Here is a 17,503-nt window from a genome sequence, read left to right as displayed (position 1 = left end):
GAGTCCCTCACCAAGCTACAGGCCGATGAGCAACATGAGGTGATGCAACAGGAAATGCACCGTTTTTCTTTTTTCTTTCCTTTTTTGGGGGGGAGGGGGCGGGTCCAGCAAAGAAATTGTAGTGTTTTTGTTTTTTTCTTTTTGCTTAAAACTGGCTTGAATGGTGCCTCGATTTTAATAACTTTGTATTTTGTTGAATTTGAAAAGATTAGTGGCATCTGTGAACATCTCTCCAAAAGCCAGACATCAGAGAATCCAGTTTATGTGATGTAAGAAAAGAAAAGATAAGATATTCCTTTATTGATCCCCTTGGAGAAATGTGGGGCGTCATATCAGCATGGGGGAGGGGAGGCACAGGTATGGGCAGGGTAATAGTAGAAAGATATACATATAGGCAATACAATTAAATCTGAATAAAGAAATATGAGAAGAAAAAAATAAACAGTGTAAACAATATAATTAACTCTGAATATACTGTACAAATATGAGAAACATTATCAGTATACACAAGGTGCAGGTGAGGGTCTGTACCCTAACTGGCATTATATGTGCCCCAGAGCTGCTCCATTGACACTTTTTTTTGTCTGAACTAATAGCACTTCCCAGTATACACAGCCATGTACCCTGACTCCCAGAAAACCATCCTGGACAACGTCACCTTTTCCATCCTGTTAATTTTCTGTGGAGCTGTTGTTTGGCATCACAGATTATAGGGAATGGAACAAAATGGTTGTGACACTGTAGTGAATGTTCACTAGTCTAATTTTGACTGAACCGTCTCAGGACATCAGGAGTAAAGATACTTCAGACACTTTCCTGTTGGTTACTTTCAACTTTTCATTCCTATCAAATCAATATGCAATATGCAATCACCAAATATAGGGGGAGCCTAATTGATTGACACATAGCTTCAAATATTTATAGGTAAATATCAAAGTTTCACAGTTTTGACATTACATTACGTTCCTGTCTAGAAGAGAGAGAAAAAAAAGGTTTAAAATACAATAAATAGAGAAAATACAGGGGCAGAGCCCCTCTGGTCATAACTTAATCTTGAAAGCTATTTTGATTTAACTGGCAGCTCTGAGTCAAGAATAAGGTTAGCTTTGCTGTGTTTGGAGAACAACTTTTTTTATTTAAAATGGTGGGGTATGCCCCCCCCCCCCCCCCCCGGGTATGCCCCCCACCCCACATACACACACAACTTGCCATAGGCCTACTTGTGTGTGGCGCTGGCCTATAGCAGGCCTACATAGATGCGTTATTACAGCCCTGCTACTGGTTTGAACTGTGAAAAGTGGAACGAGTCTTGAGGGGAAATCATAGAGCGTTTCCGGTCTTCGGGGACCGCGAGACACACATCTCTCTCGGTTACAAACTAATTGTCACATCATTGTAGCCGAAAATGCCTGAACATCACCGGTCACAAAGCCACGAGCGCGTGCGCGTTCACACAATCAGTATCTCACACTCACTCTCTCGCTCTCTCTCTCTCACACACTCACACATACACACAAATACAGAGATATATAACATTTAAATATATGAATACATAGGAGTTATACTCGTCTTACCGTCTTCGGCATTTTCTTGGTTGGGGTTCTCGATTTAAAAAATAAAAAGTTGAGAATAAAGAAGCTAGTAATAACGATAGAGACAACAAAAACCTTTGTCCATGAGAAAATGGCGCGTAATCAAACGCCCTTCGTTCGCCTCAATCAACTTTGTTAACTAGTCTACTGGCAGGTTTCTTCACCACGGTTTACAAACAAAGTTAACGCCGCTGTTTTTCCGCCTGAAAGTGAAGTGAAGTTGCTCTGCAGCTTGATTTCCTGCTAACGGTACTGTGGCTGTAGAGAACCACACCCAAGAGACAGACACTAACATGAGTTCTCAGCCGAGACTCCGCCTGCAGCTCGTCCAGTGGTGATGATGGCTGGAAATACCCTCAGAGTGGAGCCGACTGCACTGCAAACCCCTCGCGTTTGGGGAGTAACGGTTTACTACTCGTTAGTGAGGCTAGATGTACATGTAACGGCATTACAGTAATCTAAAATGTAGTCCCACACGATGTAGTTCATACATAAACGCGAATATATAATATGGCTGTTGCTTTTGGTTTTATGAAACGACAGTAGTTTAATTAATAAAGATTATATTATATTATTAAAATGTATTGCCATTATACAGTACAAAGAAAATAAGTTTGGCACCCAACCAGAGTGCAAAATGTAACAGTAAAGTTAAATAGTAATAATGTACAGGTGGTTCAACTGGATATAAAACATATCATTTAGTACTACTGAGTAATAGTGCAAATCAGATGTGTGTATTTTCAATTTATCAAGACATTTTTAACATAGCTACATGACATACAGATATATACAGTACTGTTTCATCAAGACATTTAGGACATACAAGACATACAAATATACAAAAATATATACATTAATTTGGAAGGGGAAGAAACTGTACATTGGGGGGGGGGGGGGGGGTTGGACATTTACCGGGGCCAGTTTCTAATTGCAGCCACCCATAGGTGCTCTTTGAGAGCGGTTTTGAAGGAGGGTATGGATTCACATTATTTTACGACTGTGGATAGGGCGTTGGTTCCACATTGTTGGGGCATAATTGCTAAACGCATTTAGTCCCTTGTTTGAGCCGAATCTGGGTTGAACATGATTTGTGGAACTCCCTCTGGTGTTGTGGTTGTGGAATTCACTGACCTTTTGTGAAGTATTTCGACATGTACATATCTTGTGGTGTAGTGTATCTTGTAGACCAGGCCCATTGCAAGTTGCTGTACTCTGTCGTCTACTCTAAGCCATCCTAGGTTGTAAAAATGGGCAGGGGTGAGGTGGGTTTTAGGAGTAAGGTCAAGCAGTAGTCTGACCAGTTTGTTTTGTGATGTTTGTAGTCTTGTTTTTAGGGCCTTTGAGGTGCTTTGGTACCATGAGGTGCAAGCATAGTCGTAGTACCCTTGAATGAGTGCTCCTGTTAGAGTCTTCAAGGTATTCTTGTTTACCAGAGAGGAGATCCGGTACAATAATCTTGTTCGTTGGTTGACTTTTTTTATTACATTGGTTGCCATTTTGTCACAGGTAATTTGCATAAATTAGGAACAGTAACAGTCCTAGTATGCTTCCTTGTGGAACACCACAGCTCACTGGGGGGGGGGGGGGGGGGGGGGGGGGGGGGGGAGAGACAGTGTACCGTTCACCTCCACCATCTGTTCTCTCCCCTCCAGGTAGGATTGCATCCAGCTCACTGGTGAACTATCAAAACCAATTGCTTTTAGCTTGTCAATCAGAATGGAGTGATTGACAGTGTCGAAAGCCTTTTGGAGGTCCAGCATGACCATGCTGCAGTATTTGCCCACGTCCACCTCTTGCTTGATGTGGTCGTTCAAATAGAAAAGGCATGTGTCAGTGGAGTGGGATGTTCTGAAGCCAGATTGGAATTCGTAGATTCGGTTTTTTCCTGCAAGGTACTTTTCAACCTGTTTTTCCATAACTTTCGAGATAGAGGTAAGACACTATCCAGCACTGTAACTAGTAAGAGGAGGTATCTACAGATATGTAAAAAGGATTATATGCAGGTATGTACAGACCGATGTGGATAAATACTGTATGTATATATATATATATATATATATATATATATATATATATATATATATATATATATATATATATATATATATATATATATATATATATATATATATATATATTAGGGCTGTCAGTTTATCGCGTTAATTAGATTAATTAATTACACAGCAAATTATCGCGTTATGAAAATTAACTCAAAATTAATTACAAAAAAAGATTTTTTTTTTTTTTTTATAATATTTTTTTTGTATCTCATTCATTCCATAAGAATGTAGAATACACATTTACAGACTTTTTTATTTTTTAATATGGTCCATTTGCATGTTCTTGGTATCTGATTCTAGGAATTCTATGAATCTCAGGGAATGTATTCCCAGTGTCAGAAATACTGTGGGCTAGATCCACAAAGAATGGATTGCACGGTGCAAGTTGCACCCTGGTCTGCATCCCCTTAACAATTGTGTGCCGTACTGTATTGTACCCATTCTGCAATCTGTTAATAACATTTTCATTCAATCAATCAATCTGCGCGGTGATTGATTGAATGAACATTTTATTTTGAGTAAATTGTAATGAACCAAATGAGAATATCAATACATTTTTTTGTATCTTTGACTGTGAATAACACCATGCTCAAATTGACCAGACCTGAAAAATCTAAGCAAATTAATAGATGGAAGATGATTAAACAGAAGGTTTTGTAGATACAGTACTGAATTCTGCCATCCGGACACATGCAATTTGAAATATGATTATATAATATAGAATATCAGGCATAAAATGGTTATGCGATTAAAATTCGATTAATTAGATTAATTAATTACAAATCCTGTAATTAATTAGATTAATTTTTTTAATCGCCTGACAGCACTAATATATATATATATATATATATACAGCATTATTGCACATGCTATCATACAGAGTTATACAGGTTATATGCAGGTAGGTATATAGAATGATGCAGGTATATTCAGACATATGCTCTATGCTGTAAAATAAGATATTCCTTTATTGATCCCCTTAGGGAAATTTGGGCGTCATAGCAGCATGGGGGAGGACTCAGGAGAGGTACAGGTATGGATAGGGTAAAAGAAGAAAGACAATACATATAGGAAATACAATTTTATCTGATAGAATATGAGAAAATAAACAGTGTAAACAATATAATTAACTCTGAATATAAAAATATGAGAAAAACAAAGGTGCAGATGAGGGTCTGCATGCCCTATTGGTTATAAATGTTATAATTGTTATGAATGTAAAGCATGTTGTAAGCCCTGCAGAGGGACTGTCCTGGGAATCCTCTGCCTCCCTCCTCAACAGGCTCACACCTCACACCCATCGTTACACATTCTTCCACAAGCTCAGAGTTGCCCTCTTCCTCTCGTTGGCTTCCTCAATGTGGTCCTCCCAGGGAACAGTGAGTTCCAAGACAATGACCTGCTAAACTATATACGCTCAGGCCTACTGGTTAAAGGGGAACTCCACTTTTTTTGGAAATTAGCTTATTTAACATCTTCCCTGGAGTTAGACAAGAAGATGCATACCTTTTTTGTCTCTGTGCGTGCATTTTAGCTTTGGGAATAGACGCTCCGTTAGCATAGCTTAGCTTCATCACTGGAAGTGAGGCAGGACAGTAGCCTTACAGTGCCTTACAGTGTATTGCAAGGTCTGACATTGACCAAACTTGATATGCATGACCTTGGTGGGCTCTAGGTCAACTCCTGAAAAGGGGGTCAATGTCAGACTTTGCAATCAAAAGTTAGGGGGCTAATAACCCTTGCCATAATTTCAGTGCGCCCCCTAACTTTTGATTGCAAGGTCTGACATTGACCCCCTTTTCAGGAGTTGACCTAGAGCCCACCAAGGTCATGCATATCAAGTTTGGTCAATGTCAGACCTTGCAATACACTGTAAGGCACTGTAAGGCTACTGTCCTGCCTCACTTCCAGTGATGAAGCTAAGCTATGCTAACGGAGCGTCTATTCCCAAAGCTAAAATGCACGCACAGAGACAAAAAAGGTATGCATCTTCTTGTCTAACTCCAGGGAAGATGTTAAATAAGCTAATTTCCAAAAAAAGTGGAGTTCCCCTTTAAGAAAAACCAAAAGAATAAAACCATAGTGCCAAGTGAAAACCTGACAACTATTTCTATTACCAACTATTACCAAATATAACCGTAAATAATCTAAAGTTGCTGTAAGTATTATCTTCTTGTTAAAATAGGGGTTAAATAACTCAAATTTTGACAGCCATCACACTCTGACACCTACTAACATGGGTCTCCCAGTCCCTCTGCAGTAAACAGAAAATACATTTTCTGGTATCCCGTTCTCATTTTATCCAATCAGGAGAGAGAACCCTAGAAATCTTGCCAAACGACATTTGCTTAGTGCACTGGCAGATTGTTTTACTTGTTTCAAGCACATATTTGCTCAAAACTGTCGTTTTTCTTTCGAATTTTTGTCAGACCATTTTTGCAGCATGGCGTTCTCTCTCCTGATTGGATAAAGTGGGAACAGTTTACTGCAGAGTGGAGTGACTGGGAGACCCATGTTACTGACCAAACACTCTACATCAGTGATGGCTGTCGGAATGTATAGAGCTATTATTTTAACACGTAGACCAGTTATTTTAACAAAAATATACCTCTTACAGCAACTTTAAAATGTAAAAGTCATCTCACATTTATCAGAAATTAATAAATAAATAGCTGGCATGCAGATTTATCCACTACAGTTACATTTTCAAATAGCCACTCCCTGGCTGGAGGGTGTCAGCCACGAACACTGCACACATTTTTTAGCAAGTAGTATTATGGAATCATGTTCAGTGAGGCTTCATGGTAATTCAGAGAGGTCAGAACGGCAATTGAAATGTGTCTGTGACCTTTTAGCACACTGTAGAAACTGACGTGTTGATAGCACCTTGTCATTTATCGAGCCATTCCTTATTGGAATACAGTAGCTGCCCAGAACACATACTTCAATTAAATAGCAAATCATCATTTAAACATAAATTACGAATGTATTACTTAGCTAGTGAGTAGTAGTCCAGTGGTTATTTATTTTAGTTTTTAATTATTTGTTCTTATTATTTTCTTACCTGTGACAAGCTGAAGATGGTAATGTTGCCCTTTACAGGCAAGCACCTTTCATGTGCAATATTGTTTTTTTTCTTCAATGATGTCTTTTTTTGGATGATTGTAATAAGTTAGGTTGTTGTATTGTGTGTGTATATAGTGTGTGTGTATGTATGTATATTATGTATATATGTATGTGTGTATGTGTATGTACACATGTATATATGTGCGCGTGTGTGTGTATGTATATTTGTATGTGTATATATTGATATGTGGGACTTCGGACCCCAGGAAGACTAGCTGGTGTCATTGGCATCAGCTAATGGGGATCCTTTTTAACAAGCAATAAACCTTGCATCATGTGAGGCACTCCACTGCAACACAGGCTACATTCACACTGCAAGCCTTGGTGCTCAATTCTGATTTATTGCTCATATCTTTTTTTGGGGCTGTTCACATAATTAAAAAAAAAATTGACCAATATCAGATTCCAGTGTGAACTGGTCATGCTCCTGAACTGACCCACACACGCAAAAGAAGATGGCCATAAAAACAATTGTGACAAATGTCAATCTAGACTGACGTAAAAAGTAGCATGACTATTCAGACTGAGGTCGCATTGCAAAAGATCAGACCTGTATCTGATTTTAGGACCACATATGAAAGTGACCCAAATCAGAATTGAAAAGATCAGATTTCATGTGATTTGTGCTGTTCACACTGCACTGATCTGAGTTTCAGTTTCAGTTTAAACTTTATTTGAACAGGGACAGCACACATTAATGAACATAAATGTAAATGTGTGAGACAGTGTTAGCCAAAGCTAATTTTCAACTGTTGTCCCTGGGCCTAGTGTTAAAAGCCGCTAAAAAAGCATAACATATAATGGCATACAGGTCATTAAGAACAGGTTAAAAACACACCATGCAAAATATTTACATCAGACATATCACCTCCTGGTTTGGGAATAGCACCGCACAAGACCGTAGCAGACTACAGAGAGTGGCACGTTCAGCCGAACGCACAATTGGAGGGGGGCTTCCCACTCTCCAGAACATTTACAACAAGCGGTGCAGGGGTAAGGCTAAGAGAATTATCAAGGACTCCAGCCACCCAAACAACTGCCTCTTTGAACTGCTGCGGTCAGGCAAGCGATACCGGAGTCTCATGACAAGCACAGAAAGACTCAGAAGAAGCTTCTATCCCCAGGCCATCAGGCTGCTCAACGAACAATAACACTATGCAACAACCATCAAATGCACTCACAACACACACATCCACACGCACACACTCACTTTAAACAAACAACACACTGCAGCACCCACTCTCCACACTTTAGAACACCTAAACACACTTTATATTTATTGGTAAAGGATTTGCACTACAACCCATACCTCAGTACACCTTACTGTATATTGTACCCAAATTGTACCTCATCCCATTTCTGCTTTGCACTATATAGTATATTGTATATTAGTATATTGCATAGTATATTGTATATTGTATGGTAACTCAGTTACTTCTATTCTGCATTGAACATTGTACATATGTATATACTGAACACTGTGTCTACGTACGTGACTTCTATTTTTTACTTCTATTTTTACATGCTATACTATTTTATTTCATACTTATGGGCTTCTAAGTTAACACAATAACACACCGTCGTGGTGATGCCGCAGATGACCAGTCGGGCTGGATGTATTGCAAGTTGTTGCCCTTTTCCCTCCTTGTGGAACTTCTGCATTGCATTTATTACAAATAGCAAGCAATCTTTTTCCTCTGAAACTCCGAGTACCGACGCGGCCATCTTTGTTGTTAACGTTAACTTGCGTGGCTACGTCACAGCCAAGAAAGGGACCGCTGGATTTGTGTAAAACGCCCTGTTCCTAAACCACACGCTGTCAGTCGTAGCACAGTACTGACAAAACGGGAGGAGCCTACAGTCAAAACAAACGCACTTCATTCCAATTCACCAAATTTACCAAAAAATATATTATATTATCAGAGCTATTAATAACGTTATCAGGTTTATCGGGATGACGTCATAATTGCTGATATCGGCCCGATAATTATCGTGCATCCCTACAAATAATACAGTACGGCTCAATACACACAATTGTTAAGGGGATGCAGACCAGAGAAAGACGTTTGTCTTGTTTACATCAGGGTCCCCCATTTTCAATTCATAATGACATGTATGACATGCACAACATATATGACATTTATGGCATAGGGACATGCATGACATACAGGTATATAGTACTGTTACATTTGTGACATATATGATATGCAAATATACAGTACTGTTACCCATAGATCCTGACAGAGAATATATACATATGATGGGGAGGGGACTGTACATTAGGAGGGGGTGGGTGGGTGGGAGAGAAATATACATACGGTGGGGAGAGAATATATACATTACATACGGTGGGGAGGGGACTGTCTATTAGGTGGGGGTGGGGCTGATGTATGTATGTATGTATGTATGTATGTATGTATGTATGTATGTATGTATGTATGTATGTATGTATGTATGTATGTATGTATGTATGTATGACGTTTCTTAGGCGACTCTTTCGAAGTTGGTTAAGGTTAGAGTATGGAATCAGGGCTGGTGTTCTATCGCCCTGCTCTAAGACAAACTCTAACCTTAACCAACTTTGAAAGAGTGCCTAAGCTTAACCGGTGAAAGAAAGAGGTGTCACACGATTGGCGCTACCAGAAGCGTCAGTGGCCAATCAGAGCGCAGAACGCGAACGCGGAACTGGAAATCCGTTGGTAAAAGTATTCAGGCGTCGGGGCTGGGATGTGGAGATGCAAGTTTTGACTTTTTATTGCTGTTTTTACCTCAAACGGAAAACCTCAAACTCTTATGAAGAGGAGAAAAAATACTCAGGATTTGCCACCCACAGACGGCAGGGTGTGACGTACTGTATATTTTAGTTGATGAAATATTTTTGTTGACTAAATATTTTAGTTGATGAAATATGTTTTCATTTCAGTGTCACAGTATGACATCGATCTCCAAAATAAGAAAAAAAATAAAAATAAAATGTGGGGCCTCTAGTGACGAGGGGCCTCCAAAAAAATAAAATAAAAGTAAAAAAATAAATAATAATAATTTGGGGCCTCTAGTGACGAGGGGCCTCCAAAAGGCCTCTAGTGACGAGGGGCCTCCAAAAACGAGGGGCCTCCAAAAAAATAAAAAATAAGTTAAAAAAATTATAATACTAATTTGGGGCCTCTTGTGACGAGAGGCCTCCAAAAGGCCTCTAGTGACGATGGGCCTCCAAAAAAAATAAAAATAAAAAATTTAATTTTTTTTTTTTTTTTTTTTTTAGGTCCCTCATCACTAGAGGCCCACGGGCCGCGGCCCGGACGGCCCTGGAGGCCAGTGTAATATTAGTCCAGACATCACCCCAGTCAAACTCATTGTCCAGTTCTGGAATGTCTTCCCGCCAAACTATATCTAATGGGAGATTCTTGTATGTGGACCTGAGCAAGAGTGTATAGAAATCCGAAACGAAGCCCCTTGAGGTTGTTCTGTCTCCGATGATTCTAAAAAAATTTATGGATGTGTGGATGTAACGATTGACCCCATGGGAGAGATTAGGTATTCACAATGTGTCAGACCTTATAAGGGCATATAGCCACGGCTCTTTAGTTTGATTGGTTGTAGCCACGCCCCCTTTTGAGATGATTTATGACCCCCTAAGTCCCACCCCTTCTCTGATTGGTCGAGGATTCAAGGAGGCGGGACTTTCGGAGGGGAGGGACATCCTGTTACGGAAGGGGAGGAGTTTTCAGATTTCTTTTCAAAATAAAACTTTTTTTTATTTTTTATTTTTTTTCAAAATAATTTTTATTTTTTATTTTCAGATTAAACATTTCAGAATGTATGTGTAGGGGAATTAAGTTTCAGAATAAATTTATGTGGACATAAATAAACATTTCAAATGTGTATATCTTCAGAATGTATTTGTGTATTCCAAGGTCTTCAGAATACATTTCAAATGTGTGTGGGGGGGTTAAGTTACAGAATGTGTGTGTGTGTCTTAAGAATAAGTGTGTGTGTGTATTCCAAGGTCTTCAGAATAAGTGTCTGTGTGTATTCCAGGGTCTTAAGAATAAGTGTGTGTGTGTGTGTGTGTGTGTGTGTGTGTGGGAATTAAGAAAAAGTCTCTGTGCGTGTGGGAATTAAGTTTCAGAATAAATTTATTTATATCTTCAGATTAAATGTGTGTGTGTGTGTGTATTTTAAGAATAAGTGTCTGTGTTCTACATGATTCCTCTGTGTGTATTTAGGGGGATTAAGAAAAATACAATGTATTTGTGTATTCCTCTGTGTTCAGAAAATGGATTCTTGGAGAGTGGAGAATGCTTTCTTCCAAGTGGTTGCTCAATAGCCTCTGAAGGCTGTCTCCCTCTCTGTCACATTCTGAAACACTAGACTGTTTCTTAGTAGACTGAATAACTCTCTGTCAAACTGCAGCTTCTCTGAAATGACACTCCCCTTAGCTGTCATAGAAGGAGGAGGGAGAAACGAAAGACATCCCCTCTTATTTCTGTATTCAGGTCCTGTCATTTCCAAGAGATTTACGACTGTGTCCGACTTCCCCTTTCTGTAGAAAAAACTCACGGCCCCCAAGGTGTGGCTGTGTGTGGGTGTGCATGTTTGTGTCTGTTTTCGTGGATAAAGCCGAATGCATGAGAGTGTTTAGACACTTGTCTTCAGACAATTACAATGTGTCTATATTTTAGTTTCTTGGAGAATATCATAATCTTTAGACACTTGTGTTCAGAAAATTACAATGTGTCTATATTTTAGTTTCATGGATAAAGACACAATCTTTAGACACTTGTGTTCAGAAAATATGTAAATAAAAGAAAATACAATGTAAATTAATAATAGGCTGATGTTGTTTGAAAAAGAGTGATAACTTGTAACCAGACTAAGTATGTATGTATATATGTATATATGTATGTATGTATGTATGTATGTATGTATGTATGTATGTATGTATGTATGTATGTATGTATGTATGTATGTATGTATGTATGTATGTATGTATGTATGTAATATATAGTGTTTGGTTATATGCTTGGAGGCTAAGTTCTGCTAGATGGCTGCCTCTCAAAGGGTGAGGGGCTGATTACAACCACCGTTGTAAAACCGGTGAAGCGTTTTATTTAAAATAGACTCTTTTAAAAAGGTTGCATTACAGTGTTTTGTATTTTTGTTCACATTAATTATTACACTTAAAGATATGATTAGGTATAAAAGTTATATGTGGTAGTTTAGAGTTGTGCTGAAAATATAATGTACAGAAAATATCTATCTATGTGGGTCTGTGTGTGTGAGGGGTGTGAATTGGGGCCCTCTTAGGTGTTAAAACACCGCATGGTGGCTAGAAGATTAGCACTTTAAGGGACATGCAAACTTAGAGCAAAACTCTGTAGAACGTTATAGTCATATTTACAGGCATCATTCAAATACATTTGGTTTATATTTTTTTGTAACATGAAAGTTAGTGTACAACATTATACTCATAGCATATTTTTAGTTCACACAATGGAAGGTGTCGCTGTAACATAATCTGACCAATGCCTAACTAACCTTACAGTCATGCATTTGTCCTAATAAACTAACCTACACTATAACATGCAACACTTTGATGAATATTGTTACACGGCTGACAGAGTTGTATTATAATTATAATTTGGATAAAAGCGTCAGCTAAATGACTAAATGTAAATGTAATTGTTGTAATACCAACTATTTCACAGTTTTGAGACACAGTGGTGATTCTTATTTTCTTATTTCTTATTTCGTAAAACTAATACAATGTATTCAGATATAAATGTACCCTATATTAGAGTCTTTGACAAGGTTATGAGCTTACAGATCAGAGAAAGACTTTTGTCTTGTTTACATCAGAGTCCCCCATTTTCAATTAATCAGGGCCTATATGACATACAGATAGACAGTACTGCTACATCCATACATTTAGGACATAGCAGATTACAAATACAGCACTGTTTGTGATACAAAATAGTCCAGAAAATATGTATGTGTCTGTCCAAGCTGTTTTAACTGTTTCAATAGGGTATTTCATATGTGAATGAATGAATGAATGAAAACTTTATTTAACAGATTGCAGAATGGGTACAATACAGTACGGCTCAATACATACAATTGTTAAGGGGATGCAGACCTGAGAAAGACGTTTGTCTTGTTTCCATCAGGGTCCCCCATTTTCAATTCATATAGACATTTATGACATACACAACATACATGACATTTATGGCATAGGGACATATAGGTATTTAGTACTGATACATTTGTGACATAAACGGTATTCAAATATACAGTACTGTTACCCCTAGATCCTGACAGAGTATATACATATGATGGGGAGGGGACTGTACATTAGGAGGGGGTGGGTGGGTGGGAGAGAAATATACATACGGCGGGGAGGGAATATATACATGCGGTGGGGAGGAGACTGTCTATTAGGAGGTGGTGGGGGTTTTGGGCATTTACGGTGGCCAGTTTCGAATTGCAGCCTCCCGTAGGTGCTCTTTAAGAGCGGTTTTGAATGTGGGCAGGGATTCACATTCCTTTACAGCTTTGGGTAGGGCATTCCACATTGTTGTGGCATAATTGCGAAACGTGTTTAGTCCCTTGTTTGAGCCGAATCTGGGTTTAACATGATTTGTTGAGCTTCCTCTGGTGTAGTGGTTGTGGTATTCACTGACCTTTGGGAAGTATTTTGACATGTACATGGGCACCCCGGTCGTATAGTGTATCTTGTAGACCATGCCCATTGCAAGTTGCTGTACTCTGTCGTCTACTCTAAGCCATCCTAGGTTGTCAAAGTGGGCAGGGGTGAGGTGGGTTCTGGGGTTCAGGTCAAGTAGTAGTCTGACCAGTTTGTTTTGTGATGTTTGTAATTTCTTAAATTAAGACTTATTTTTGGATATAGATCACATCAAAGCACTCTAGCTAAAGTTAAATAGCTATCCCTAGACTGTTTCAATGGTACACCTGTATTTATAATGCATTTATAGGTCAACTATCCTTTTACTATGGTTCAAACCTCAACATAACATCAAACTTATATGTCACAGTATCCAGAAAATAGCAGTCTTGGGGAATAGGCCTTCTATGATAGCTAGGTCTGTAAAGGATTTTAAAAAAAACTTTGAAACTGTAGGCCCTCAATACCTTCCATCCTCTTTTTTACCCCGAAAAACCCATTCAATATAGTTTGCTGTACCTCAAATGTAACCCCAGGGCCCACTTTGCCTTCTATGTATGTCTCAGTAAGCGTTCTGTGTATTTTAAGGTCTTTGTTGTTGCAGTCAATTGGAACCAGGTCTAGCTAAGAAAGGGATCTATGATCTCAAATGACTACTTGGTAAAAGGTATAGCATCTTTCATGCAAGAATTGCATCTCTAACATGTTACACATGAGTAAATCAGACATAATATTTGCAAACACTATAGTTCTAAACAGTGTATTACAAAATCTTTGTATCTAATGTAAACAATATGCAATTATATCATTGTCACCTGAAAACATGTTGCAGGATATTTAGCAGAAACTATGGTAAATGTACTTTGGTGCATGTAAAAACATGAGTTTCAAGTTTCTTTATTAGTTGTCATACAGAACTACAGAATACTTTTATACAAAATGTTTCTTTCTGTTATGCTCCAGAGACTGTGCTAGACAAGAGATAGTATGAAATAAAATAGTATAGCATGTAAAACTAGAAGTCACGTAGACACAATGTTCGATGCAGAATAGAAGTAACTGAGTTAGCATACAATATACTATGCAATACTAATATACAATAATATATACGGTAAAACAGAAATGGGGGTGAAGTACAATTTAGGCACAATTTACAGCAAGGTGTACACAGGTATATGGTGTAGTGCAAAACCATTACCAATAAATATAAAGTGTGTTTAGGTGTTCTAAAATGTGGAGAGTGGGTGCTGCAATGTGTTGTTTGTTTAAAGTGAGTGTATGCGTTTGGATGTGTGTGTGTTGTGAGTGCATTTGATGGTTGTTGCATAGTGTTATTCTTCCTTATGTGATATCACATAATCCTATTGAATTCTGAATTTTTGTTTATTGGCTGAGGGTCAATGATATATTTAAAACAGACATAACAACCTAGTTTTTTTTTACCTGTTTACACAATGATAAGGTAAAAACAACGTGTTACATTACAGATCTATTTTAGAAGTTTAGTACAATCAAGCCCCAAAGGTATTTTCTTTAACCTGATCCAAGGTATATTATACAACAAATACATTTCTGAACTACTTTGCAGAACAGCATCTAGTTTTTTCAGATGCAATAAGAAAGCCCCTGCAACTTTAAGCTCTCAATATTTTGGACCTGTATTACAAACTACAGTTACACACAGCATGAAATATTCAATCAACACAAAAGTGACAGTCGAAGGAAATCCAAGATATTGTATGAGGTGTTTTTAAAAGGGGCGAATTAACAATTTTTTGTAAATTTAATCAATAGTCAGAAGCAGCCACGTTGGAACTTTAAAACGGTAGGGGGTGCTGGGGGGTCGCCAGATGATAAAAAAAATATATTTATTATTTTTTTGCGGTCAGGCCACTGAACTTAGAAGCAGGCCAGGCCAGTGTTTCTAGTTGCACCAGCGCAATAGTTAGATAACCTAGGTGGGGAACAACCAGGAGATCACTGCAACTCACACAAGTTGGAGAACTATCTCTCTCTCTCTCTCTCTCTCTCTCTCTCTTGCTCTCACACACACACAAAGGGAGCTGCATGTGATTGGTGGAGGCGGGATCCTTACGAAAAACTGCTAATCATTGACACATGCTAGCCTGTAATAATCCCCCCCAGAAAAATGTACTTTGCATTTGATATATTGCAAATATATGCCATCACACACACTGGCATTTAAAGGGTTAGAATTATAAAATGAATATGTGGTGTTATGATCAGGGCTGAAGTTGAATAAAATATTGTATTTATCAATTACAAAAAACTGAAAATCCATAAAAATCTGTGTTGTTGCTAATCATACATATGCTAGCCTGTTTTTTAACAATAATGTGTGATGCCATCACAAACACTGGCCTTTAAAGGGTACAAATAAAAAAAAATCCTGCACCAGAATGCAGGAAATGAAGTCTTTGTAACAAAAAAAATCCTGGTGGGGGACCCCCAGACCCCCTGCTTAAAAAGTGGCCTGACTGGGGCTATATTTCTTGGCCTGAATGATTTCCCCAGTCCGGCCCTGGTTAAAAGCCTCCAATGCTTATTAGTGTGTGTGCGTTTGAACGTTTGCATGTTTCAACCATACATTTACGTTTACATTTTTTCTTTTTTTTTACCTCCTATAATAGTGGGGGTCGCGGCTCTCTGACACCGTTTTCTTTGGGTCGCGGCCTGAAAAGTTTGGGAACCCCTGGTCTAGCCTGTACCCCCCAGACATGTTGCTAGCCCCGTCAAAACAGTATCCTATCAGCCTCTCCATGGGCAGGTCGAGGCGTAAAAGTATTTTATACACAAAAACAGCGTCTCGGCTGTTGTGTCTGGGCCGGGCATTGTAAAAACCCCAAAAGAAGTTCTGAGCTTCCAAGTTGTCATCGGCAAACTGTATATTACACGAGAATTGTTCTTTTCCAGTGAGTGATATCAGTGGTTCCGTCAGCGCTCAAGCCAAAGAATGGGCTTTTGGATGCTTTGCCTCTAATTTGTCGCTGAATATCATTTTGGATGTTGTTGGACATCCAGTTGTCTCTCTTTTGGAGGCAATTCTTCAACTCGGGATCAGACTTGGTGTGCACTCTTTCCATCATGAGCTGCCATAACAACCCATCCCTATTTGCATCACCCCTCAGTGGAAGCCCCTGGCGCCCGAGGGGGGGTATAGGGGAACAGACTCAGTTAACTCTTCAATACCTGATGCTGAGGCTGAACCTGTCGTCTCTGTCTCTCTCTGACGTTTATCAGATTTAGTGGGACTATCACTGGGACCGGCGGGACGTTTAGGAAATAAATCTGATATTTTTATTTTCTGCGAGTGAGACATTCTGTGCTAGCAAAGTCTGACTACTAGCTAAAATCGACTGACTGCGCAAGCACTGTATCCCAGTAGCTCAGTGGTTCATGGCGCGTGGGAAGGGCGGGAGACGGGAGGTGAATACAATTAGTTGTTTCACCTGTCATTCAATCAGTCTGTGACAGTCTGTCATCACTCGAAAATCTACTCGGTTTTACATTTATGATTGTGTACATACAGTAGTGTAATGAATGAATGAAAACTTTATTTAACAGATTGGAGAATGGCTACAATACAGTACGGCTCAATACACACAATATTAAAATGGTGAAGTGCTTTGAGCAGGATAAACTTATAATATACAGTGTTACAGTTATACAGTTACAGTATATACAAATATATAAATACTGTCATAAAAAAAAAATATATATATATATATATATATTTTTATTTCTTTTTTGCAATAACTGATGGGGGGGGGGGGGTGCTGCAGCACCCCCCGCACCCCCCCTTCCAACGTGCCCAGAAGGATATCTGCATGTAGGATGATAATGCTATTTTGTCAAGGGTTGACATATAACAACCCCCATGACACATCCCTACTTTGTAAGACAAACAGCTTGATCTTGTAATTACAGTGATTAGACATGTTTGCTTGTCTTCATTTTTTTTATCGATCTGCTTTTTGTGTATTCTTAGGTGTTTGTTTATGTTTGATCAGTCATTTGGA

At 38.7% G+C, this 17,503-nt stretch overlaps 1 protein-coding gene across 1 annotated transcript in view; it reads right to left on the bottom strand.

Moving 5' to 3' along the window:
- The window catches only part of LOC311233820 (moesin-like), a 79,456-nt gene extending 77,569 nt beyond the window's left edge, over nucleotides 1–1,887 (bottom strand). The window contains exon 1 of the mRNA XM_084320850.1: nucleotides 1,575–1,887. Coding sequence (XP_084176976.1) covers nucleotides 1,575–1,586 — 12 coding nt within the window. The 5' untranslated portion in view covers nucleotides 1,587–1,887. The remainder of the gene's footprint in view (nucleotides 1–1,574) is intronic.
- Between the last annotated feature and the right edge of the window lie 15,616 nt (nucleotides 1,888–17,503).

Source organism: Notolepis coatsorum (assembly GCF_963971535.1).
Source record: "Notolepis coatsorum genome assembly, chromosome: 8".
Classification (NCBI taxonomy): Eukaryota; Metazoa; Chordata; class Actinopteri; order Aulopiformes; family Paralepididae; genus Notolepis; species Notolepis coatsorum.
This window is presented reverse-complemented; position numbering and strand designations above follow the sequence as displayed.